Here is a 27,820-nt window from a genome sequence, read left to right as displayed (position 1 = left end):
AACAAGCCCACAGCTACGAGTGCATTAAAGGAGGAGATTCAACGTTGCATCAGCGAAATTCAGCGACATCCATGTAGAACGGTCATGAAATATTTTCAACAAATTTATGTGTACTATCAAAAGAACTTTTTTATTTAATTAAAATCTTATATAGTCTCTAGTGGGCTAATTATGACATTTTTAAATTCTTTTTTCTCGTAGCATCTTCATCACCAGTATCTATTAAGTTGAATGTTAATCAAAGAGCCCCCGTTTGTATATCAAACATTTTTCGGTATACTATCATAATTATATTATTGATTTATCTATATAAATATTTAATGATCGCATCTACTACATGAATTTACTTTGTTTTGTAATTTATTGTTCTTTTTCTTTTACAGAACACCGGTTGATGAATTTAAAAGGTTTTTGTGACAGAGACCAATGTGTTGTTCAAGGTTATTTGTGAAATGTTTTCCTACCGTCATCGCGGTGAGTGTCACTATACAAAAGAGTAGGACTGATAAAAAGGACCGAGGTGCGAGGGTTGGTGTTGCCCTTACCCCTCGAAATTCAACCAACGCCGTTACTGACTACTATGCTAATTGCACATTTCATCCGAGCCCTTATTGCGGTGAGTAATAAATTAATTTGTAGAGTAAAATGGAGATCGCCATTTAAATCACAATATCTCTATTGAATATAGTTAATAAAAAAATCATCACTTCACGAATGTTTAGATTTGTAGAATTACTATTTACATGTGGAACTGTTTTTAATATTTTGAAGACGTAAATTGAAAAGATAATAAATCTTGTTCATTAGAATTGTCAGAAAAAGTATTAACACACAGCCGCTGAAATTTAAATCAACGATTCATTGAATAAATATATTTTTTCTGTGATGAATCATCAAAAGAAACACTGTCTTATTTTTTCACGTAACTGCCTTCAATTTTCATGATAGAGTTTATTCTAGTTATAAACATAGAGCTAACACACCCCCCCAAAGATTTAAGGAAATAAATTTTACAAAAATAATATCATTGAAACTAGAGTTATAAATAAACAACTTTAAGAATGCAATTCACTTTCCTAAATCTTAATAGATTTGTGAAAAATAAAATCGTGTACTTATCACCAAACGGTACTAGATGTTAATTACCTTATAGTATAGTCAAATTCGTCCTAAAAAAGAAGTAAGGCTACAAAAATTCCCATAGAACTAAAAAATGAATGTTCAGACTACTCTTATAAATGAATTGTGAAAAGTTCTCATCAATCCCTCTTGTGCAAAAAATTTTATCGATGGTGAAACATTGCAAAAATAGGTTTTTCGTGTTTTTCTGCTAATCGGTGAGTTTTAAAGCAAAAATACTTCAGACAAAAATTGTAGATCATCCAATTCTTTACAAATAATGTATTAACACTTTTTTTCATAAGTATTGCCATCTCTTTGATATAGCGGTTGAAAGAATTGAAAAAATATTTTTATTCGTAATATGCACACGTTTCCACATCACCTGTGAGGTAGTATGCTTGGCGCTTTTTTTAACGTGCTTTCCCCGGTAGGCCTATTCCACGATCTATTGATGATCGTATCGTGATCGTATTGAATTCAAACTGAGTATTGAAAATGATGAAAGATGTGTAAATTATGAAATAATTTGGAAAAATTATTCGTCGGATTCATAATAATCCAATGGAACTTCTAGTGTACGGTCTTTGTTTTCTTCTTCTTTTTCTTCATCTTCTTTTTCTCAATCTATCTACTGGAAACAAATATGTTCTAAAAGTGATGCATCATATGTCTCATCACTGATATCGTGATTATTCTCATCTAGTATTGATTCAACATTAGAGCACGACTGTCCTTAACAATTGAAACATGGTAAAGAACAAAACAGTCCAACCTTTTTACAGCCGCATTTAGCATTGCAACATTTTTGCAATTGCAAAAAATAGTGATATGGAGTTTTTCTATTGTAGGCGGGAGTAACTTAACCAATGCATTGTCAACTAACTTCCAACCCTAGTCTTCTGGCTCCATTTTATTACCTAGCCATACTTGAACTTGATAATATACCCGGAATAGATGTTGTTGACCAGCAGTAGAGGTTGGGACAAGATAAGTTAATTGCACAAAGCGAATTCCATTAGTGATTATAACTTTTGGAGTAGAGTTATTATATTTAAAAACTTCAGCACAATTAATTAAATTTTGTTTCTCGAACAATTTCAAAACAGTTGTTTTGCCCCTCTTAAAAAATGTTAATGTATCGCAGCCAGTTATTGAGTGTAGAAAAAATATATGTGATTGGTTAGGTTAGGTTGGAATTTTGGAAAAGCTCAGAAAGAGTCTTTCCCGAATTAAAAAAATAAATATTTTTTTCTGTTGGAATTCGAGCACTAAGTAATACTAATAAATCGACACTTTCACCAACTACAATAGTTGTATTTGTTGAGTTGAATTGTTCTATTGCTGTTTCAATGATCAGAACATCAGCATCGTTTTCAGCTTGTTTTACAATAATATTTTCAGTAGTAAATTTTTCTTTTAACATTAAAGTAAACCGAATCTTGTTGTGGGTATTTGCAAGAAATTTCTGTTTGCTTGTGGGAACTGTCATAATTTCATCAAAAAAAACATCAGAAGATGAAGATGTTGTTGTAGCTAGACGTCGTTATTCTGCGGCTTTAGTATTTTCATTACAATCGGTGTAACCATCAAATACTACAGTCACTCTATGGCCAAAATGTCTACATACATACTGAGCATATTTGTCAAAAATATTATAAAATGTTTCTTCGTGGTCCCAGACAACTCGTTGTAACGATGGGGACTTTTCGCAATTCATTTATAATAGTATTCTGAACACTCATACCAATTTTTAGCTCTATGGGAATTTTTGTAACCTTCAAAGTCTTATTTGACTGGACTATTAAAAAATTTAAGGTAAGGAAACGTAAGTACGGAAACTCACCTCAAACGAAGATAAAACTTAGTTCACTTCAGTTGAATGCTATTCAATTGTCCACTATATTTCACCCCAAATATATCCAATATCTGATATCATGCTCATCATAATATAAAGGAAACATAACCATTTATCAATAGTTTTTTAGCTAAATACTTAATAAATTTATAAAATCCAAGTGAGACTCTAATATACGTATATACTTAGACCATACCATGAACTGCGACTTTGATCGAGCAAAACATCTAAAAGAATTAATACCAAAACGCTCCTGCACTACTATGAGCGATTATAAATTCCTTAGAGGCTTCTAATAACAAAAAACCGAAAATTTTCATGGTTTCTTTTTTTATCAAAATTATAAAAAATTTTATATACAATTTTCACATAATCTAAGGATAACCAAGAAAATATTAGCAACTAATGACCCTCCTTAGGAACTTTTATCAATATTGACAATTCGATGGAATAATTTTAATCAATTTTCATGTCAAAAGTCACGTCAAAATTAAATCTTTGAGAAATCTAACGAAATGACAAAATGGTCGCTGTAGAGTAAACAAATGCTTGACCGTAAGCTTCTGTTTGGAGATTTATTTGTTTTATGATGTTATTTGTTGGTTTTTAAGCTTCATTATTTCCAATTTTATCACGTAACGCCTTCTTAAAGAGTTGCTACTTTAAAAAGTACAAAATTTCCGGCAGAGAAACGAACTCAGATATATTTATCTCATTAAATTAACTCGGTCATTACTATTACTAATAGTACTTAGTTGTCGGTGTAAATCAACCGTAGTTGCCGAAGATTACACAAACGACTATATAAATAACAAGTTATATCGAGGAATAAAAATTGAGGAAGTAATTAACAACACTAATTGTGCCATTGTATTGACAATATCATTGTAAAAAATATTCGCCTGAAACTTTTCATTGTAGTAATATAGTTATTATAATGATCCTATTGATAAAAATTGATAATTACGTCGAGATCAGAAAGTGGTTTCGATTTTTGAAAAATTGAATTCCCGTTTTTAAAAAAGCGAAAAGCGAATCGAAAATCTCCACTGATTAACGTATGTCCTAATAGATGTGTAGCCACTTCCAGCTGCTGGAAAAAATAGGAGTAACTTTCAAATGTATAGTCTAAGGCAGTGGGTCACAACGTGGCGGAAACTAGAGGTTCCGTAGAATTCCACCAGATTCATATAAGATTGTTCAAAAAGGTTTGTGAAGAAATGGGAAGTTAATACGAATCACTTCTGTTCTTCAAGAGCTAGAGCTCTAGCCAGGTTATATAAACTTTGTAAGGTCCTCTTAATGAGATAAATAAGAGGCTCCCAATATTTTTAGTGTTTCGATGAACAATGGCTTACAAAATTTCCTTATCTTGCACAAATATTTGGTAAAGTCAATGAAGTACGTACTTTTATACAGGAAACATCATCAACCATATTTGTAGGGAGAGATTAATTGACAATAGATCACTGGATGTTTTCTGCTGGCGTATAACTTCTCAATAGAAAACCCGTTGAAATTACCAAAGGAAATTAAAACTGAACATTTGATAAATCTCATGAAATCATTGTCTTATTACATTCCTGAAAATTTAATTGGTACAATTTTCATTTATTATAAAATGTGAACCAGCGCAGCGGTACAGACAGTTCTAGATTATGAAGTATTCATAGAAACATATTGAAATTCACATTTGAATCTGTATTTCTGAATGTGTTTTGAGTTGGTGTTAGGACTGAATCGTGTAACAAACTTTTAAACCTACGTATAAATGGCAAACATAATACCAAATTACAAAATTATCCATAAAGCCGTAAAAGAATTTTATTTTCCACAGTGAAACTTTAAGTTTCAATTATAAACATATTTCTTAAGAAAGTGTTCTTATATAAATTTCGATGTTAATATGGGGTTCCATAAAATAAAATGTACTTATTTCGTTGTTCTGAGGAACAATATTAGAAACCTTTGTAATGAAAACTGTAAGTAAAACATAGAAATATTTATTCTAAAAACATTTTTATTACAACTAAAATTTTTCAGTATTGTCATGCAGATAGTTAATTTAGTTCTTTCCAGGATATTTTTGTCGGAGTTATTTGATATACATCCAGTAGCCGAAATTTTTTCAGCCATTATAAATCGCGGACCGAATGATAAAGTTAAGAGAATTCAAAAAAAAAAGATAAATACAAAGCGGCCGCATTCGAAACACCACTTCGATGTGTCGAGATCACCGCAAAATAAATTGTTGTTCTGTCGGTTTTGACAACATAATTTTCTGTTGTGTAAATTCGATATCTTTATATCGAAATCGTAAGGTGTGTGTTTACGTCCTTAGGTCACCTGTTTATAGACATAGGCGTGGAAATCCAAGAGGTTGATTATTAAATTTAGATACATATTTAAATTGGACCACGGTCAAGATAACAGGTTTGAAATAAATTTTAGCCACTACGAATACTTATTGGTGAAATTTACTACCGTTATTTGTATTGCTTTTGCTTGCTGAAGTACGATAAAAAGCGCGGTTATTAAATAATGAGATTGAAGTGATTATGGTAGGCTAAAGCAATTAAACCAGAAAACAAATTGACGTCGTGTAGACCCATCTCACTATTGCCTATTATTTGTGAATGGTGTGAGAAAACTGTAATTAAAAACATAAAGCCTATTTTGGAAGAATGATCAATCAGTGTAACGACCAAAGGTTTAGAGCTCGAAAAAGGATTACAGTGAATGAATTTTGAAATGTTACAATTTGAAGGCCAAACTGAACATTTTTTAGAGGGCGCAATTTTATTTATGTGACATGTCGGGGAAGCTTAACCACAAGTTTGTGAGGTTTCCGCCCTTGTCCCCCGGATACCTTCTTGGAAGAAGGGGTGAAAACACGTTTTCACGTTTTTCGCGATATCTCTGAAATTATCAATCTTACAAAAAATTTGTATAGATATATTTTGTAGCAAATCGCTTTGCCTAAAATTATGTTTGTTTGACTTTTTGTCATAAATCCAAAATTTAAAAAGTTATGAGCAATAAAGTGAAAAAACTTCCTTTGTTGCGTAATAACTTTTTTTCTATTGATTTTACGACAATTTTAGAGGAACTCTTCATGGAGATTTTGCTGTATATTTTTTTTAAATTTCATTCATTTAAAACGCTGTTCCCGCGCTCCAAATTGACCGGGTTCGTCAATGCTCATGACAACCCGGTCAAAACATGTTTACCTTACTTTTATATTTATTTTATCGTAAGCCTATTTTCGAAATTTTTTTTGCTACAAAATACGATAGTTTCAGAGATATCACGAAAAACGTGTTTTCACCCCTTTTCAAAGATGGCGGCCGGGGGACAAGGGTGGCAACCCCACTAACTTAAGGTTAAACTTGTATTGACCCTTCTACATATTCCATAAATGAAATTGCATCTTCTAAAAAAATTTTCAATTCTCGTTTTCCTACCTCCTTACAATTTTTTTCTAATTTTCTTCAACACTTTTTCGGCCCCTTGATATTTGAGTTAAATAATCAGCATATTCTATTATTGGTTTTAATTTGATAATAATATGTTCATCGATATTACACACCCTTACTATGCCATCCACTGTAATGTTAATAATACTACTGAGAGTCATGAATAGAACATTGAAATTAATTTTAAATAAGGTGCCACATAACATGTGTTTTTCTATTTAAAATATTCATCGTATTCAATGATTTGGATTCACTTTTTTCACCTACTGATAAAGTCCTACTATCAATATCTTATTCACTGAATTAAGCTAAAAATTCGATCTCCGCCTTTTAATGAATAAAAGCTTCGAATTATTCGCGTTATTTGTCGAATAAGTCATCATAATTAGGTATCAGTAGAAACATAACCTTAAAACTTTTAAATCCCACTATGATATTGTTATGTATTACATCGTAATAATTGATTATTTAATGATCCCGAATATTAAGAAGATTGGACCAGTGAAGAATTTTACAATTTGTTGCAAAATATCACTATTCAGCTACTTTTTAAGAAATAGAACCTACAAGGGTTGCTACTCAAATGCTACGATATGGCAACACTGATGTGAATATGTCAAATCCTGACATTGCCATCATATAGTTCAACATTTTTGATTGTAGATGTACTTAGCAACGTGTTATACAAGTGCTATTTGAGTTGTTACAGATATTTGGGACATTCGACTTGGTCAAAAAATGGAATTAAATCACGAACATTCTCGTGCGATGATTTTTTATGATTGTGCTGATCAACTCGCTTCGACTTTTGGCACTGAAGCACCATTTTGAGTCAACGAGTTTCGCTGATTTGCTGAATTTGATTGTGGTCACCGTTCACTACAGGATGAATTTCGTGAAGGTCGTCCAGAATCTGATATAGTGCAAGGGAAGATCGGTACGGTGCAAATACTGATAATGCAAGATCGTCATGTTGCCAAGAAATACTGAAAAAACTCAATCGCGGTGCTCCAAAATACGTTTATAAGATCTATGAATCATGAATCTATGCATTTGAAACAGAAACTTGGAAACAATCGACTGTATGGGTCTTTCAAGACGAGCCAAGTCCAACAAAATTTGTTTGCGTACAAAGTACTTCGAAGCAAATGGTCGCCTGTTTTTTTCGGATTAACTGGACATGTCGCCACCGTTCCATTAGAACAAAGTAGAACGATCAATACTGAATGGTACACCAGCATTTGTTTGCCAGAAGTGTTCGAAAAAATTTGGGAAACCAATCGCATAAAACGAATCATTCTCCACCACGACAATACGACGTCTCATACATCAGTTCAAACAAAAACATTTTTGAACAGTCAAAACATCGAATTGATGGTCATCCAATGTATAGTCCTTTCATAGTCCGTTCAAATCATCTGTTTTGGAGTTACCTCAATCAAATGGAATTAAGTTTAAATGCTTGAAAAAGTGTATTGATCTCAATGGAGAATATTCTGAAAAACAATAAAGCCACATACAATTACGAGGATATATTGAAAAATTCTTAGCCTACTATAGAACCAAACAAAATTTCAATGTCAGAATATTTTATTACTCAACATATTCGCGTCTTAATTGGATACATTTATTACAGCGAACCTGAAACCTCTAGAACTTCCAAAAAAATATTTCTTCTTGCTCTACATGCCAGACTTCCTCGTTGGAAGAAAATTTACGCCCTTTTAAACTTTTTTTCAGTTAAGGAAAGAGATGATAATCGGACGGAGTCAAATCTGGTGAAAAAGGGGGGTGTTCTAGTGATTCAAACCCTAAATCACGAATTTTTGCATGGCAACATGAGATTTTTGTGCAGGGGCGTTGTCCTGCAAAAACAAAACACCTTTGGATAGCTTTCCGCGTCTATTCTCTTTAATTTTTTAGAGTGGTCAGTAATGTCGAATAGTAATCTCCAGTTGTTGTTCTACCCTAATCCAAAAAATCAATCATGATCACTTCATGGCAATCCCAAAAAACTGAAGCAAGAACTTTTCCAGCAGATTTTTGGACACGAAACTTCTTTGGTCTTGGAGAACCAGAGTATCACCATTCCATCGGTTGTTGCTTTGTTTCTGGATCGTAGAAAAGTCTCATCCATAGTAACAATTCGGTTTAAGAAGTCTCCATCGTTTTCAAATCGAGCACAGATCGAACGCGATGCAGCAATTTTTCTCATGTCCAAATTGACGTAAACTATATGATAAACGCGTTCGTATGAAATGTTCAGTGCTTCAGATATCCGTTTTAGCCCAATTCGACGGTCTGATATAATCATGTCATAAACTGCATCGATATTTTCGGGGACTAACACAGAAACTGGCCTACCTGATGGGTCATCATCTTCAATGGAAAATTTACCTCTTTTGAAGCTTGCAGTCCAATTTTTCACGGTCGCATACGAAGGACATTGAGTATATCTTCGTAAATCTGCTTACCTCTTAACCCTTTTAAATACAAGTACTTGATGATGGCTCGATACTTCAATTTTTCAATTATCACTGTTTCGGTGGAAATATTTTTTCTTTTAATTTATTGCGTAACTCTGGTTCACTTTTTTGACGTCAAACTTTACACTGACACTTCTAATAAGTTATTGTTCGATGCTGTAGTAACGCAATATTATGTTTATGCATGGTACTGATCTAGGCTAACTAGATATCAATACATCCTCGTATAAATATTTATTTGTCTATCTGAAAACTTAAGTAGCAACCCTCGTAGTTTACGCAACATATAGGAATGTTCCTATCCGAATAATTATTCTAAGGTATGTGTAATTTTAGTATTTCAAATATCTCAAAAGCTGTTTCACATATTAATGAACTAATAAGGCATTTTCATATATTGAAAGATTATTTATCCGACACTGGAACATTGTAAAACAAGTTTCAATCCGCACAAGACTCGAAATCTTAAAATTCTTCGTCTACCGAACGTAGTTACGAAGCTTGTTAGCAATCAAACTACATTATAACTATTAGTTAGGTAAAATCTATGTCTTCCGTATTTGTTGTTAACTTTCATCCGCAATCTACTCAATTAAGGGGTGGACATTTCATAAATGAACAGCTGTTATCCATCAGAAATACAGTTACGAAACGTTTATCAAAATGTTTCTATTTCCAAGTTTAAAACAACAGTCAACACATGGTGGAATACCTTTACTTAACCAGTTTTATCAAAGAAAAAAATTGTGATGAAGTAGTTATTTAGCTTGGAATGTTGCTTGGTGCTAATGGATAATTCTAACAATAACAATCTTACAATATACCATTCAGTTGTAGATAAATTGTTGACAAGGGACCGTAGGAAGGTAATATGAACGGAAAATAAATGATCACGATACAAAACGAACATCGCTACTCAGTTTAATATACCATGCAAGGCTAAAGTTACCAAGACAAAATGGCAAATAGCAACATTTATATATGAAAATATACAGGATACTTCTAAATGCATGCGAATAAAATTCAGAAGGTGATTGCTTAAAAGAAATTAACATGGGTCTTTCCTATAACAAAATTTCCTCATCCAACCCCTTTCCGTGATATCACCCTTAAAAGGTGGTAACTAAAATTGGGTTTTTATTTTTTTCCAAAATTTCAGAAATTCTGTCATTTTTGTGCATTAACAAAGGACTAACCACCAGTGTCACATGCTATTTGAATGCGATTCTTCAAATCGTTGATATCAACTATGAATGTCGTGTAGAATAATGATCTAAGGTTGCTAATTTCACCCCCGTATAATGTAACAGGAATATTGAATAAGTTAGTCTTTTGCCAGTGCACGAAAATCACAGAATTTCGAGTTTCTGGCATTGCTGAAATTTTTGAAAAAAAATTCAATTTTAACCACCATCATTTAAGAGTAATATCTCGGAAAGAGGTAGGCTGAGGAAATTTTCTTATAGAAAAGATCCAATTTCATACGAGCAATCAACTTCTGAATTTCGTCGCATAAATTCAGAAACAACTTGTATATAAACTAAACAAAAAGATTGAATATTCTCGATATAAATTTTCATGTTTTAGATTCCAGCTTTGATCGATTGAGAGACATTTTTAACAAAATTTTTGATTTCAAATATTTGCAAAAAACTGCACTAACTGACTATTAGGCAAATATTATATAAGCTATTGGTCATCGGTCATCTTATGGAGATAAGAGAACGTTTCTAATATGGGAGAAAACTTGAAAAAGTGTTCCAGCTATCTACATTAAATAACAGTTCAGAACCATTCCGGAATAGCGCAGTTGTAGCCAAATTGTATGGTATAAAAGTAACAAATGTAGATGAATTGTGTACCAATAGCAGTGTTCCAATCAAGTGGATTCGAGTTTTGGTGATGAAGTATCATCTCGAACCAGCGTGCTTTGCTGAATTCATGAAGGTAGTCCAAAATCGGCTGTTGTGCGAGAGAACATCGATGCTGTGCATTAACTGATATTGCAGGTTCATCATCATCACGGTGCTCCAAAAGACCTCTACAAGATCGTGACAGGTGACAAATCATGGATCTATGCATATAAACTCGAAACTAAACAACAATCGATTGTATGGATCTTTAAAGACGAGCCAAATACAACGAAAATTGTTCGCTAATAGTCGCCTGTCTTTATGCAATAACTGGATATGTCGTCACCGTTCCATTAGAGCGTGGTACACCAGCATTTGTTTCCCTGAAGTGGATCAGTGAAACCAATCACAGAAAACGATTCATTCTACACTACGACAATGCGAACTCTCACACATCAAAAACGTTTTTGAACAGTCAAAACATCTAACAACAACAATATTGTCTGTCTGCCAAAAGGGAGCCATTGCTAACTATGAAAAGGCCACAACAGACTCGATCAAAGTCATTATAAAAGAATCATTCTAAAAACACTTCCAGTCATGTATGAGGATCAATTCATTATTGGTCAAGTTTGAAACGATTCAAACAAAAGTTATTGATTCCTAACATTTTTTTTGTCAAAAAATTTCACACTCATGCAATTACCACAGCTATGAATTTAGATATTTTCCTAATTATTCACAAATTCTTAGTTTGATAAAGTAATTCACACAAAATTTTACTAATTGTGGATCTCTTTAGACATCCGTTAAAACTCAATCCTTTTTGGTAATATTTACTCTGTTGTAAGTCGCCATTCTATACATTTTTTTTTCAATTCTGAACTCATAAATTATCCATCCTACATATAGGATATTATATCAATAAATACCTCAATTGATTCCTTATTAACGAAAGGTTGCTAAATATCTTTACGACTAACAAAATTGATTTCAACAAAAAAGCCGATTAGTAGCTGCTTAGTTTTCGAATTAACACCTTTTAATATCCTGGGAAAACCTCGAAATACACATATATTTTTTTCAAATCCAAATAGGCGTATGGTTAGTTGTGCAAATTAACTTAGTGACATCATAATTAGATGTTTACAACTATTAATGGAGATGAGCATATTACATGAAATCTATTTTCGGTAACGTTGGCTTTTTGTCTATAATCTTGTTTGGATTACTCATATTTTTCGTTCATATTTGTGCTTTAGATTTGTAAATAATAATAAGAGTTAAATAATAAGCACAATCTACTATTTAGAATAGATTTGTCAATTGAACATACTTTTTTCTACGTCCGTTTTAATATTCACATTGTTTTCATTAATTTGCATTCATAAATGTTATTTCTGAATCGTTCAAAAAGCATGAAAAAAGTATCGCAGCGGTTCATTTTTTCACTCTTTTGCGTTAAAAAAAGTGCCGTAACGAGTCATTTTTTAACGCAATTATAAAATTGTTTTATTAATATAATCGGCTGTCAACTTTATCAAATCGTTTCTCCGAAAAACAATCACACTTTTATTTCTTGATATTCATTGAAGAAAATCCATTTTGTGTCTAATTAAAAGCAGTGTATAATTATTATTAATTAATACTGAAGAAAGTTTAAACTGCACACCAGAAGATGTTGTTGAATCGGCAACTGCAGAGACTATGAATCTTCTCCCTGAGAAGTCCAGGGAACAGTATTTAAAGGAATTTAATTCTTTTATGACGAAGCGTACTAAAAAAGGCATAAACAGCTTCACAGAAAGATTGTTACTAACTAACTTTGGAACTAAATCCAAAATGTGGAAGTTTTCAACACTTTGGTCGACTTATTCAAAACAGAAATGCACCCTAATGGTACATAAAGACGTAGACAACTCATTGCATATCTGAAAAATAAATCAATTGGTTATAGACACGAAAAATCTAAAACATTTGCCAGTGAAGAAATTAATAAATTTCTGTTGCAAGCTCCAGAGAATCATTATCTCATGCATAAGATATGACAGAAAAAAATTTTAAAGTAAGATTAGATATTATTTGTAGCATCTTTCAGGTTGCTTCAATATTCGGAATCGCATGAGATCTGCGGAGGGAGGAATTGTATAAAATGAAGTGTAACTATATTAATAATACCGGAAATGTTTTAGTGATCACAGTACCTGGTACAAAAACACATGTTCAACGTCGATTTACTGTTATTGGTGAAATGTCTAACAATAAATTAAACTTGGTAAACATTTATTAAAAAAATAGAAATTAACGACCCACAAATTTCATAACAGATCATTTCTTTTTGCAGTATAAAAATGGAAAATACAAAACCCAAGTTGTAGGTATCAATACCTTTCCATAAATTCCCTTGTTTATCGCAACATACTTTAATTTACCTAATCCAAAAAACTACACTGGGCATACATTTCGACGCTCTTTGGCTTCCGGTGGTGATACAATTCAACTAAAGAAGCCCGGTGGATGAAAATCCAACACAGTTGCAGAGGGTTACGTAAACGACTTATTAAAAAACAAAATGAATTCCACTATGAAAATTTTAACGGAAACAATTAGTTCGACTTGTAAATGTTCATGATCCTACCAACAATCCAATAGGTACTAATACAACTATAGATGATGTTATTTCTTTGAACTCGTTAAATGTTGCCAATTCAAGTACCAATAGTAATGTAACTTATTCACTTCAAATTAATAATGCCCACAGTTGTAGTTTTAGTATTGCTATTACAAAATAAAAATTGACAAAAGATTTGTCGAATTTTTTAAGGCATATGGACGTAGAAATTTTTTTTATGAAACTCGTCAGTAAAGTAACTTTTTCTTCACTCGTAGGAATTGCCGGCCAAACTGTCCTACTCGTAAAAAAAAGTATTACTTTACTCACTTGTTGCATAAATAACTATTAACTAAGTGTTGTTGAAACTCAATAAATAAAAGGTATTTTGCAAGTAAATTAGATACATTTTTTATATGGCATAAATTATTACCACCCCCATGGTGGTAAGTTATAACTTATAACCTGTTGTCAACGACAATACCTTTTTGATTATTTGTACTTAGGTCCTTTAAAAACAGTGCCAAAATACTTTGTTTACAATATAGGATTTCAGATTGTTTCACAATCCATGTAACGGGATTTAAAAAATTAATACCTCTTGGTTGTATTTCATTTGTGGCACCTCTTTTTACCACGATTTTTTTTTCAAGTCAATGATATTTATATAGTTCCAACTCTAATTGATACAATGTTCACAAAATATATGTTTCTAAAAGTTGATTGAACTATTAAAGCATCCACCCATCTCTGCTAGAAAGTTTTCGTGATTCTATATAATAAATATGCAAATAGGAATTATCCAAATCTCAATGAAACACCTTAAAAATTCTACATCTACCCGATACGTTAAATTGAATAGGGCCATAAAAGTCTCTAAGTCGATTTTAATGAAATTTTTCTTCCTAATACTTAATCTAACATATCAATTTAGATAAATGTGTCAATTTAATCGAGCGATACATTCCATATACGTAATTGGAATTATTCTTAATATGAAGGAGAAATAAATCTGAGGATAACCTAGAGATTTTTTATAAATTAAAATTCCCATTAAATAGAAGGCTTGCAATAATAATTTTTATATTAGATATAAAGTGTCATTCGAGTATTCACGTTTTAACTATTAGTTATCTGACATAAAATCTATATTATGTTTTTAATACATTTATTTAAAAAACAGTAGCGTTTCTTACACATTTTTACATCTCAAAAATACGCTTTGATAACATGATATTTCAAGACGATATCCAATCGTATATTATGTTAAAAGAAAAGTCAGTTATCCCTGGAAACGTGTGAAATAAAGACGTAAGGGTAAATATTTAGACAAAGGTTTAAAAAATGAATCAAAATACGAAAAGTGATAAATTCAAAAAGATTGAAAATTGAAAAAAAAACATCTTAGCTAATATAAATCGAAAGTAGCTTGGCTTCCAGATACAAAATAGTTCACAATTTTTAATGTAACGCCCCAATAATATTTATCACCGTATAAATATCATACAATTTTCATTGAGAAAGTTTTAATTTTTTTAATATTAAGAATCATATTTCGGTCTCTGATGTTGACATATGCGAATTTTCTAGAATTTGTATGTGTTTCAATGTATTTTGAAAAATAATACAAGATTCCTCATGAAAAAGCAAGGAAAAAAGTATTGGCACCAGTAACACCTCTCAACTCATTTTTATCTTTCAAAAATAACCGTCAATTCTGTTTTCACCCTATTCTTATTAAGTAACGGATTTTACTATTTCAAACATCGAAGCATCTGGAATTTGATAATCTGTGAAATTCTCAAAGTTAAATAGGTTAAATCAGGTTTCCAGTAGAAACTTTGTCTCTTTTTTTGTTTGAGATATATTTTTTGTAGTCTCGTGTGATAATTGTGACTCCAATTCTTCAATAAAATTATCCATTTGGTTCAAAATTTTTCCTTTTGAAAATTGTATAAATTCTATTTAGCCTTGATTGTATCTGTAGTTTGTGTTCACAACTGCTGAAACATTATATCGACATGAAGTATAATTTCGTGAAACATTAGCAACGGAAAATTAAAATCCCTATCATTTAATCCAAGTTTATAGGCTGTTCGATTATAGATGTTTTCGTAATGTCATGCTCATTTTTAATAGCTTATATAACGTTAACCAGCAACATAATTACTTTTTTAAATTTCATTCTCAGTTTCATCGTGGCAGACATAAAGCATGCATTTGAGAAGATCATTTTGAACTTCTTAGAATATTGTGTGTATGTATGTGGATACTGCGAGGATCTATTGTGTCCCCCCATCTTGCAGCGATACTGTCAAACCCAGCGTTTGCAGCTGATCTGTTAATCCTTTTAAAAATTCAGCACATCCTTGAGAGTTTGTCTACTACTAAGCTCCCAAATGGGAATGCGACTCCCCCTTTTGACAGCTTCGTGTGGAGTATTGCCAAATGCGTCTTCTATGTCTAAAAAGGTACATACTAAGTTTTTTTGTTCGTCAGAGCGTTCTAAATTCCAGTTGTCAATTGTACCAGTGCTGTCTCCGTAGATTTGCCCGTTTGGTATACAGATTCATACAAATGGAGAGGTGTCCACTTCAGAATCTCTGTTCTAATGTAATTGTCGACAACTTTTTCCAACGTTTCAAATAGAAACTAAGTGAGACTGATTGGTTTGAAGTATTTTGGATGTTATGTGTCTTCTTTTCCTGCTTTTGGTATGAAGGTTGCTCTGAGAAGGAGGGCTGGGAAGATTCCCTCCACTCACGGCAACTTAATGAAATGAAAAGTGTTTGAAGCCCACTGAAATCCACTGCGGCATATTTGTTTTGTAATTGCTGTAGTTTGTCCCATAGTTTAACTATGATTTAATATTTTGTTTTCTGATGATGGATCACCACTTCCTGGAAAGTGAGTCTTTAGTCTTCTCTCCGGTTTCGTCAGTGCCATGGTTGTATTGACTTTAACCTTCGTTAAGACCTTGTGAAGTCTTTAAGTTGCAGATGTAGATTCAATATCCTCGCAGAATTTTCTGAAGCTTTCCTAATTTCTTTATTGGGCAGTGAGTTTTCTGGTGTAGTTCTGCCAGTCCCCAGAACACTTTGCTCTATTAAAGAGATCTCGTGTTTCGACTCTTAACTTGGACAGATGATCATTCCAGCAGGGAATATCGCTACCTTCCTCCTTTTTTGTATGGGGCAACTCGATTCGTTGGTATCGTAGACCCCATTCAGCTCTTTAAGATCTTGCTCCAGATTCATTTGGTGTCTAGCCTTTCTGGAGAGGATACGCATTAATTTATAATGTGGATTGATATTGTATGTTTTGGTTTTTCTTGGATTCCTGCTGAGTTCTGGTTCAGTGGAATGTTCCAATAAAAACTGTTGCTTTATCAGAATGATTCTTCAATTCGGTAGTTATTTCCAAGCTAAAACCTATCAGTCATTGAAAAATATATTTGTTCATTGTCTTTTCATTTTTGTCCAGAACTGTTAATGCTAATTCCAATGCACCACAAAGAGGAATAGGTCTATAGCATTATTTGAGTGTGAAAATACTTGTTTACCCAATATCGAGTAAATAAATATAATATTCATCTGTTTTTTTCGTGCGTTTTTTTTTCCTTAAGGATACGTCCTAAATCTTTCATCGCAGTTTTACTCCACATTACTTCGCCACTAAACAACCCACTTGAAAACCAAAACGAAACATCCACAACTCAACACCCAAAAATTCAATTATATTTTTCGCACAAACTTAGGTTGAACATGCTTGTTCAATTTCGCCGTTATTAACTTATATTTTAGAAGGATAATACATTTTATCAACAATAGGTACACGTCACAACTCACTATTAAATACTTGCTCCAACAATTATGAATCGTCACACGCGTCTAAGTTAACTGACTTTTTTTGGGCCAGCTTCTAGCTGGACCGATTATCACATATCTAAGCTACCTTAAACGACCCATCGTTTCCTGCAGGGTCTTATAAGCTCGCTATAATTCGTGCGAACTTAGAACTGACCCGCCGCAACTTATTTCCAATTTTCACCACTGCTTAAAACCAAAGAGAAAGCATTGTAACGTGTAATTTTTTAACACAATTATGAAATTGTTTTATCAAAATATCGGACTTTCTTTCTCATGTTAATTCGTTTCTCCGATAAACAGTCACACTTTTATTTCTTGATATTCCTGGAAGAAAATCCATTTTGTGGCTAATTAAAAGCAGTGTACTATTATTATTATTATTAGTGATGGAGAGTAAAACTGATGAAAGTTTAAACTGCTCACCAGAAGATGATGTTGAATCGGCAACTGCAGCGACTATGAATCTTCTCTCTGAAAAATCCAAGTAACAGTATTTAAAGGAATATAATTCTTTTATGGAGTGGCGTACTAAAAAGGCAGCTTCACAGAAAGAGTGTTACTAGCTAACTTTGAAATTACATATTTATGAAAAATAAATCAGTTGGCTATATTTATGTACCAATAATAATGTAACTTCTTCTTCACTTCAAATTAATAATGCTCACAGTTACACTTTTAATATTACTATTACAAAATAAAAATTTATATAAATTTTTTCGATTTTTTTTATGCCTACGGATGTAGAAAAAATTTTGTATGAAACTCGCGAGTAAAGTAACTTTTTTCACTCGTAGGAATCGCCAAACCGTCCTACTCGTGAAAAACAGTAGTTCTTTACTCACTTGTTGCATAAATAACTATTTTTTTTAATTTGAAGGACATTTCCCATTTCGACTACTTTCACTTTTTATCAAAATATGATTTGAAATTTTCTGTATTTATTAATTAACCAATAGATCATATTATATATCATGAATATCAAAATAAAAATTTGAACAAGAAATTTTTTCATCTCAAAAATATGTAGCAGTCATCAATTAAATTATTTGTAGTTGTATTAGAATTTACAAAATAGAGCTTTAAATTTTATATAAATTATTTAGGTGTATTATATCGTTTACAGCTTTTTCGAATTTTGTTTTCTATATCAGGGCCATTCCTAAAATACTAGTCCACGCTACACTTATGTTTGTTATAAATTTATCCAATTATTCAATAAGCTACCTTCAGAATTGAGAATTTTATTTAACTTTACTTGACGAGAATTGTAGAACATTGTACTTCTGGCTAAAATTCTAGTTTCCAGTCCTGTACATTATATTTTTGACGTGGCTCGAGTTAAGCTTAAAATTTAATTCGTCTCACTAACTTCCTACAGCCCAAATAAAAATTTTTGGTTTATAATCGTTATTATGTAGGACGCCTCTGATTTTTCTTTAATGTACACCGTAACTGAGGGACAGAACTTAAGATAATAAATTTTTCGATTATATGTTCGAACTAAATGAGTGGGTTAAAATCGTAAATGTGAAATGTTTATGGGAATATTACAATAATAACATAATATGTTCCTTTGCCACGATAACTTCATTTCTTTCGATATTCACGGTACTAAAAATCGCAATATGAAACTTACACCGAACAAATGATCATAAAAAATTCTTAGAATACTTACTCTTAAGCAGATTGATTAAATTTTATTGTTCCAATGACTTTTAAGCAACGATCGGTCGTACAGAAACAAACGTTATTATCATTTGTAAGAATTTCAATTGTTGCTCGTAAATATATTTAGTACCAGGTGGCCATATATAAATACAAGAATTTCGAGGTCCATTCAAAACCTGCTTTGACGCTTTTAAGCTTTACATAGTTTTTAAAAGATCCCGAATAAGACCATATAAATATCAATATTCAAATTTCTTCAGTTCCTTATTTCTTAGACCTTTTGATATGATTAAGCTTTTAAATGTTCTTGATTTTAGGTCTTTTCTGTTTTAAAATTAGTTTCTATAATTGTTGAAAGACAGAAATTTGATGTTTCAACTTCTAGTCTTTATCAAAATGATATCGACACTGACAATTTGCGTATTTATATTAATCAATAGATCAATAAAAAAAGAAATTTGTTTTAACAAATGAAATTATTTAGGTCTTTTTTATCATTTATAGCTTTTTCGTACTTATGAATGTGAAACATTTCTAAAAATTCCCTTTTTCGTGTATTAGTATTAGATTCCGTTCCAAGAATCTTTAAAATTAAATATATGTTTTTATGATATTTTGTGGTTCATTTATACAGTTTTATTTTTTCTAATAGTATTGATGAACTTTTAGTCTATTTTCTAAATACTGAAATGTCGGCCCTATGTAGACAGCATAACAATTAGTACAAGGTAATTGATATATTATATTACTTCTTCTGTTTTTTGGTGTCTTAGATTTTAGTTTAGTGAAATATTTGGATTATGTATTATGTCCTTTATGATTTATACTCGTATCATATTGATTGAAATAATACGTTAGTTATCGGGAAAGTCCTTGTACATATGGTAGGGAGAAATGTTTTATGCTCTGATGATTCGTTTCTGTTTTTTGTTTTTTAATTGATTATCTGTTTATCCTTTTCTTGAATATGTTGCATATCATTTTTCGAGATAATTATTTTCTTTTAATGCCAAGCCAAGCTATTAACCAAACTTATTATCACTGGTGGATCAATATACTCGAACATGGATTATTAATTAAAAAAAGTTTAATTAGAAAAAATAAAAATACAAAAGAGACATCCAGGAGTCGAACCCCGCAATTTCAGGAGGAGTGCAATCTTGAGGAGTGCAATCAGATTCTCCTTCCATGTTTATTTAGCTTAACAATCAGTGTTTTATCAATGAAAATTTAAAAAATATCTTCCAAAATGACGATTTCACATTTCTTAATGACAGTACAAAATTATTACAATTACATTACCTTTGACAGAACCTATTTAAAAAGCATTGTACTATTTCGAACGCTCTCAGGCGTATGTATAATATGTAATTTCACGTATTTATATGAGTTTGTAATTGTTTTATTTCAATTATTTATTACGCTTCAAAAATTAAATCGTATACTGTAAAAAATGATAGATTTCACCCTAGTAATACTAGGATACAAGCACATAATGAAATTCTCTATTTTATCAAGTTTGAAGTGCAACTGCGCCTTCCCTTTTTTTAATGTCGTTCGTTAAGATTGATGTTTTACTAATTATATAATATGTTTTTTCAGGTGCTTGGATTAGCCGCTGTGGTCATTCCAGTCGCTTGCAACGAGTATTTCAACGAAACTCACGACGTATTCTACGACTTCTATCGCCACAAACGAGGTGTTAATAAACAAAACAGGCGTAATCCTCACGTTCACGAAGTCGAGTAAGTAATAAAATTCATATGGACACTAATAATTTACCGTTTTCCGAAGTAAGCACTTTACCCTACTCCAACACAATTTTGTATGGAAAATTTAGTAACTAACCTAAATCTAATTCAATTATTCCAATCTGAAAAGTAAATTATCAAAGTCAAATAACTTATATCAGTATCCGAAAAACAGTTAACACGCAGCTTACTGAGTATCCTTCCTAACCGCTAGCGGCACACAGTGCTGCTATTCAATTTTCCGTTGATTTCCGGCGTTTTGAATTTTTTTTTGCCTACTATTACAACCTATTACTTACCAAATTAGCAAAGTTTTCAGGAAAGGTATCACACAAAAAATATAGTTCACAAAAAACGTATATGTTTAGTCAAATGTAAATGAAGTTGCAATTTCTGGAACCGTTGGTAATATTCATACTGATCACACTGTTTACATCACCACTACACCAACACTCACACACTACACTATCTAACGCGCGTTTCGATAAACAAGTTATCGTCTTTAGAGACTGTAGGTCAAACATAGAGTAGGTCCCTTCTCTAAAAAAAGGTTCTCGGTGTACAAGATTACATAATCTTTTGAAAGAAACAAATCAATTTGTACAGCTTCATCAAGTTATGTATAAAGTGTTACGTAAAAAAGAGATTTTTGCAGTGTTTCTGTATCGAAACAATTTTTATTGATACATTGATTGTGATGTTTTAGATCAAATTTGTTTCAATGATAATTTAATCGATTTTGACAAATTTTCTCATACATTTTATAAAGAAATTTCATAAATTGTTTTTTTTATTATTATTCGGTTCTTAAGCCCCTCCTCAGAACCTGGAGCCCTAGGCCCGGGGCTCTTGTGCCTATGATGCATAAAGTCCCTAAATTCAACATTTGAAAAAGTTATAAATCCGGCAAATTTTCAGAAAATGTTTAGGATTGGATGAGTATCAATGGGACTGGCGTGTGTTGGGGAATTGGTGCAAGGTTCAACTTTGAAGTTAACCTCAAAATTCCAGACAACATTATTTTGTCATCAATAAATCAAACTTATTAAGGACACGATTTCATTTACCAACATGATAATTGTCCTGTCTACACCGCCCGCATAATTCAACAATGATTTCAACAAAACAATATTGAGATTACTACCATGGCAGGCTTATAGTCCTTATGTAAATCCACTTGAAAATTTATGGGTGATTGGAAAAAAAAGTTTTCGTTGCAGAAATCAAGACACGGCCTGTAATATAACAGGTCGCAGGAATCCGTAATAATCCTTCCAGTACTGGAGACGGATTTATCCACCTAATCATTGCCGGAATCTTTACAGAAATCAGGCCTGAAAGCAACCAAATACGCTGTTCTAATATGATCCAATACGATTTGTTCCAAATTTTTCATTCTGTAGATGTGTGTCGTAATAAAATTGGTCTTCCAATTTTATTACCTTCTTTTTTTCAATGTAGATCACTAAAAGCATTTTTCTTAATGCCCAAAGAACAGTTTTTAACCAAGTGTGCAAATCAACTAAAGCTCTTCTATGTTGATTCAGAAAGATGGAGTAAAAAGATATTTGTCGTTATAGATATAAAGACAAAAAAATATTTTTTAATATTAGTGAGTGATGGACTTATTGCGCTTTAGTAGTCTTCAGAAGAAAAAAAGATACTACCCGAGTTTGGAGTGAAAGGATTGATAATTATGGTATAATGGAACTTTTTTTTGTAAATACTTACCTAATAACTTAATATTGGTAAGCATGGCAACAAAAGTCAATTAAATACACGCAGTTGAAGAAATTACAAAAATCTGTCGCAACACTTGCTAATTCAATGAACTGAAGTGTACATAAAACTTATAATATATGGATTCTAATAAACAATAACGTCTACACAAACTTTTTTTTATTTAGTTAATATAATAGTCGGACATGATTGTTTGATAGAAATGCACTGTGAATGTCACTACCCTCGTTTTATGAAGAATTTTGAAGCTTATAATAACGAAATTATTTTAGACTACATAAATAGTTCAAATTTTAAATACTGTATACTTCTCAAGATCTACAGATGATTCTCAATAGAGTAACTACAATAGGCGACAAAGCTGGTCTTAAGATCAACAGAAAAAAACCAAATTTATGGTGATTAGTAAGAGAAAAATACCAAAGGTAGATCTGTATATAGAAACGGATCCCATTGAGAGAATAGACCGCTTCAAATACTTGAGATATGGAACCCTGATTTAGAGATTAAGATTGGAATTGAATCGGCAAGATCCACACTCATAAAAATTTAAAACGGTTTTCCTTATCTCTAAATTTAAAACAACAAAGTGCAATTGATAAGTGACAGTTTTATCTTTTACCCCAACAATACTTATTCCTAAACCTTTACCAAACAAATGATGACTATAATCAGTAGGTATCAGAAAGGCACAGAAAACACAATCACAATACCTAGACAACATTCTTTTTATATGCAAAATGATAATGTTTACAACTACCAGCAATGGAATCATTCATATTAATGTTGGTAGACCCTCCTAGGGCTCCAACTAAAAGAAAGAATTTACTTGATCTTGAAACTGTCTTTTTGATTACTTATTTTTAATTCTGATTGTTTTTAATTTTGAAAATAACACAAACTGCCATTGTCTTTATTTGTAGTTGAATAAATAAGAAATATTGCCATTACTATTATCTCATGACCACGTTTTATTGAATGGTTCTACAATTTGTATTACAGAGTCGAGCCAAACGTAGTAGAAGACCACCAGCATAATCACTTAAACAAAAAAACACATCATCATAAAAATAACGCACACCTCGAAGCATATCATCAACCTCCTAATAAGACTGGAGAGTGTTGTCCAACCGTTGCAGAAAGAGTTGAACCAACAGGAGGTTCCAATCCGCAAGGTTTGCTAGTTGAACTGTATCAGGATCCCAATTATAAACAGAGGTGAGGATTTCAAAATATGTGTATTCAAAAATATTATGTAATATATAAATTAAAATAATTGAATTTTCACAATGAGTCCAGAATCACATGTATAATTGGTAAATATTTAGATGCTTGGCTTCACCCCAAACCTACTCCAAAATTTTTTTGCTTTACTTCAGATGCATTTAGGGGGTAAAAATCATTATTATCAACAATTCCAAAATAATTAACAATTACATTCAATATGAAAATCGCGAATATTATCAATAAGAAAGATTTATCTACAGATCAAATCTATAATGCGGATGAGTCTGATTTATATTTGAAAACGATACGAAACAAAATACTGACACATGACTTAAAAGTTAGAGCCCCAGGTTCTAAAGTTTCCAAAGAAAGAATAACTTTCATGTTCTGTGCAAATACTGCTGGACGCACAAACTGCCTTTCTTGGTCATTGACAAAGCACAACAGCCTTTGCATCTGTACGAAAGCAACCAGTACTTTACATGGGGCAAAGAAATGCATGGGTGACGAGATCTTGCTTCTCGATAATAGACCTACAATCCATTGATGAAATTTGTACAGCCTTATACAGTCAATGGACCAAAACGCTACTCAATATATAAAGGTGAATTATAAAAACCAACATAGGAATCTAAATGTACTGTTTCCAATGTCCTTACGAAGTCCTCTATGAAAGAATCTGTTTTTCATTGGTTGAATTGGAATGCGAATATAATAAAAAAATCTTGGACTTTTTTCGTTAATAGAGGCTTTTCTGATGGTGAAATTAATGGCTTCTAGCTAAACAATGATGACCTAAATGGAACTGAGCCTCTTATTGATGATGAAATAATTAGACAAGTAACACATGTATGTGAGAGCGAATGTGAAGAAATGTCTCACGTTGAACCAGAAGTAAGCGTTTTCAATTCAAGCGCGGTGTCTGCCTTGAATACATGTCTTGCATAGGCTGACCAAGTGGATATACGAGGGTGAATCACATATAAACGAGACTTTTGGACCTGCACGCGCAATAGTGATGGAAGAACGTTCCGCTGTTATTGGCTGTTAGGTTGGTTTGTCAGGAGTGGGGGAAGCACGTGACTCATCATCATATACTCGCTCAGTGTCCATCGTTACGATGTCCGAGCAGGAGGTACCTCCCTCTATTGCGCGACGTATTGTTATAAAGTTTTTAGCTGCAGAAGGTGTAAAACCGGCCGAAATCTTGAGAAGATTGACTGCACAGTTCGGGGAAAAGACGCTGTCGCGAGCTAGAGTGTTTGCTTGGCATAAACAGTTCGTGGAGGGCCGTGAACGTGTTGAAAATGAGAGCCATGACCGCAGACCCCGCACCAGCATTACAGCGGGCAACATCGACAGTGTTCATCAACTTGTTGAAGGTGATAGGCGTCTAACAACTTCGGATATTGCAATTAAGGTTGGAATAAGTTATGGGAGCACTTACTCTATACTCTCAGAGGAGCTAGGGTATCGCAAGGTGTGTGCCAGGTGGGTTCCTCGTCTTCTGACAGTTGACCAGAAACTGAATCGTTTTCAAGGGTGTGAGCGTCTTCTTGCTCGATTTCGGGAAGAAGGAGACCCATTTCTTTCTCACATTGTCACCTGTGATGAAACGTGGGTGCATCACTACACCCCTGAGTCGAAACAAGCGAGTATGGAGTGGAGGAAGAAAGGTGAAACCGGACCAGTGAAAGCCAAGTCACGATTATCGGCTGGCAAGGTTTTGGCTACCGTTTTTTTTGACCAGTGTGGCCTGCTGCACCTTGATTTTTTGCATGAGCGCAGAACAATTAATGCGGCGTACTACTGCAAAATTTTGACTGAGGTCAGACTTGCATATCGCCGCAAAAGACGACACCTTCCAATGAGAAAAGTGATTCTCCTCCATGACAATGCTCGCCCCCATACGGCAGCCCTGACAGTACAAAAATTGGAGCAACTGGGTTGGGAGACACTGGAACACCCTCCATACAGTCCAGACCTGTCTCCCTGCGACTTCCATGTCTTTGGTCCTCTCAAGGAAGCTTTGGGAGGGCAAAAATTCCACAGCGATAATGAGGTTGAAGCATATGTGCGCAATTGGCTACAAACACGACCTGACTCTTTTTACCTGGAAGGAATTAAAAAATTACCTATACGCTGGGAAAAATGTGTTTCTAAATCAGGAGATTATGTAGAAAAATAAACTATGATTGTTTGTGCGTTTAAAATCAAAATAAATATGTATTTTAAAAAATAAGTCTTGTTTATATTTGATTCACCCTCGTATCTTTGCCAGAAAAAATTCTTTCACGTAAATTACGAGAATTATTTGTCATTATATACCTCCCGGTAAATAAAAATACTGGATTTATTTAAAAAAGTTCTATAAATGTGAAGTTAACAGATGAATATACATTCAAAATTTCAATATATTATTAGTTTTATTTCATAAAATATACTCTATAGATTTTCTGTGTTATAATTCGAACGCTCCTCGAATCCGAACGGGGGTAAATTTTTGGAGTTAAGATTAAAGAGGTCCTGTTGTACTTTATTCAGTTTATGAAGATAATAAACAAGATACGTATTACTTCTAGAACATTCAGATACCGCACTTTTTAAAATGCCTACTATGTCTGCTAGCTCGCGAACTTTCAGTCGATGATCATCCAGTACCACTTTTGGTGGATTTTCTTCACCATTTCTGGAGTTGTCGCCTCATTTGGTCCACCACTGCGATACTTATCTTCGCAGGTCGTACGGCTTCGTTTAAACTCTGCTACAGAATATTTAACTGATAATAACGAAGGAGTAGTCTCACCCTAAGTAGAATATAGTCTAGCTTTCATATTGGTTGGAGTAATGCCTTTCAAATAAAAGTATTGTATCACGTAACAAAGACTAATTTTTTCCATGTTTACAAATTCACTGAAAACGTTCACTATTGATATGTGCCAAACAAATACTAAACGATTGTGTAATTTCTAACAAAGTATTTTTCAAGCAACTACCACCATCTCTAGATCAGGCCAGGTACTTCTAGAACCATCCTCGTATAACGATTTCCTGTATGTTACAGACAGACAGAATAATTATTATGTATTTGACAATGCAATAGTGTTTTAAACAACAGTTTATAGAATAATTGAATCACGTACTTTAAATTTAAAATAATAATTTGAACGAACGTTAATAACATGAGAATTAATTCCGTTAGGACGTAAGTAAAATCAATAAAAGGTTATACCTTCAAACCGCAAACAATTTGCTTGTCACACAATTTTGCCGTCAACGGTTAACTGTTATTGTACTCTTCATAATTAAATAAACGGAATTTAGATTTATTGAATATGTACTTAAACTTATTCACATTAAATATAATTAGCTTTCTTAATTAGGTTATGTTATCTTTCTCTCAGCTTAGTAACAAATGTCGGAGTTTGAATTAAAGCCCATTTCACTTACTAATTTCATTAAAAAGTTGTGATATATTATAAGAAACCATGTTCCACACGCAAAACAGAGAGTTGTAATTCGAGATCACAGAATTGAGGATCTTCAAACGATAACTATTCGTTCGAAGACATGTAACAACTCAAAGAAATAGGGAAATAAAACAGGTTTCAAAACATTAATACGATAGGAATTCCAAATATAAACTTTAACATTATTATAGATAATGTCACATCTCTCAGCAGTATTCGTTAAAATTTGTACTCAGCTTTTTTAAAAGCACATTTTTGTCCTCAAAGTAAAAGTCATTTTGAAATAAATATGGTGATCTGGAAAGCTACCAGATAGCTCCACGTAAAGTTATAATTCTATTATTAAAAGTATTTATTATTTATTATAAAATATTTGAATTGTTAAAATGTGTAAATTTGTTTTCAGATTTTACGAGTTATCCTGCCATCCATACGTTTTGGACAAGCCCTGCAATTTTATTAATAAAAGAAATCACAATTCTAGATGTGTACAGATGTATAGTTTCACATACGCCCTTGTTAAAAATACTGACAATAAAACTAATTTGTTTCCGATGTTTCCCCTTCATGAAGATGGTGGCGCCACTTATACTTTAGACTATATCAAGGTGAGAAGTGGGTGTAGTTGTGAAGTGACTGTTAAAAAGAAACGCAAGAAAAAAAATAATAGAGGCGGTGTGGACAATAGTTAA

The 27,820-nt window shown here is 32.5% G+C and overlaps 1 protein-coding gene across 1 annotated transcript; it reads left to right on the top strand.

Moving 5' to 3' along the window:
• Positions 1-505: 505 nt before the first annotated feature.
• LOC130904266 (uncharacterized) lies at positions 506-27,820 on the top strand. Its single transcript, XM_057816931.1, has 4 exons — positions 506-616; positions 20,543-20,685; positions 23,434-23,649; positions 27,535-27,820. Exons 1-4 carry the CDS (start codon positions 581-583, stop codon positions 27,818-27,820), a joined length of 681 nt encoding a protein of 226 aa, XP_057672914.1. The 5' UTR covers positions 506-580.

The sequence above is a fragment of the Diorhabda carinulata genome, chromosome 2 (assembly GCF_026250575.1).
Source record: "Diorhabda carinulata isolate Delta chromosome 2, icDioCari1.1, whole genome shotgun sequence".
NCBI classification, from domain to species: Eukaryota; Metazoa; Arthropoda; class Insecta; order Coleoptera; family Chrysomelidae; genus Diorhabda; species Diorhabda carinulata.
This window is presented reverse-complemented; position numbering and strand designations above follow the sequence as displayed.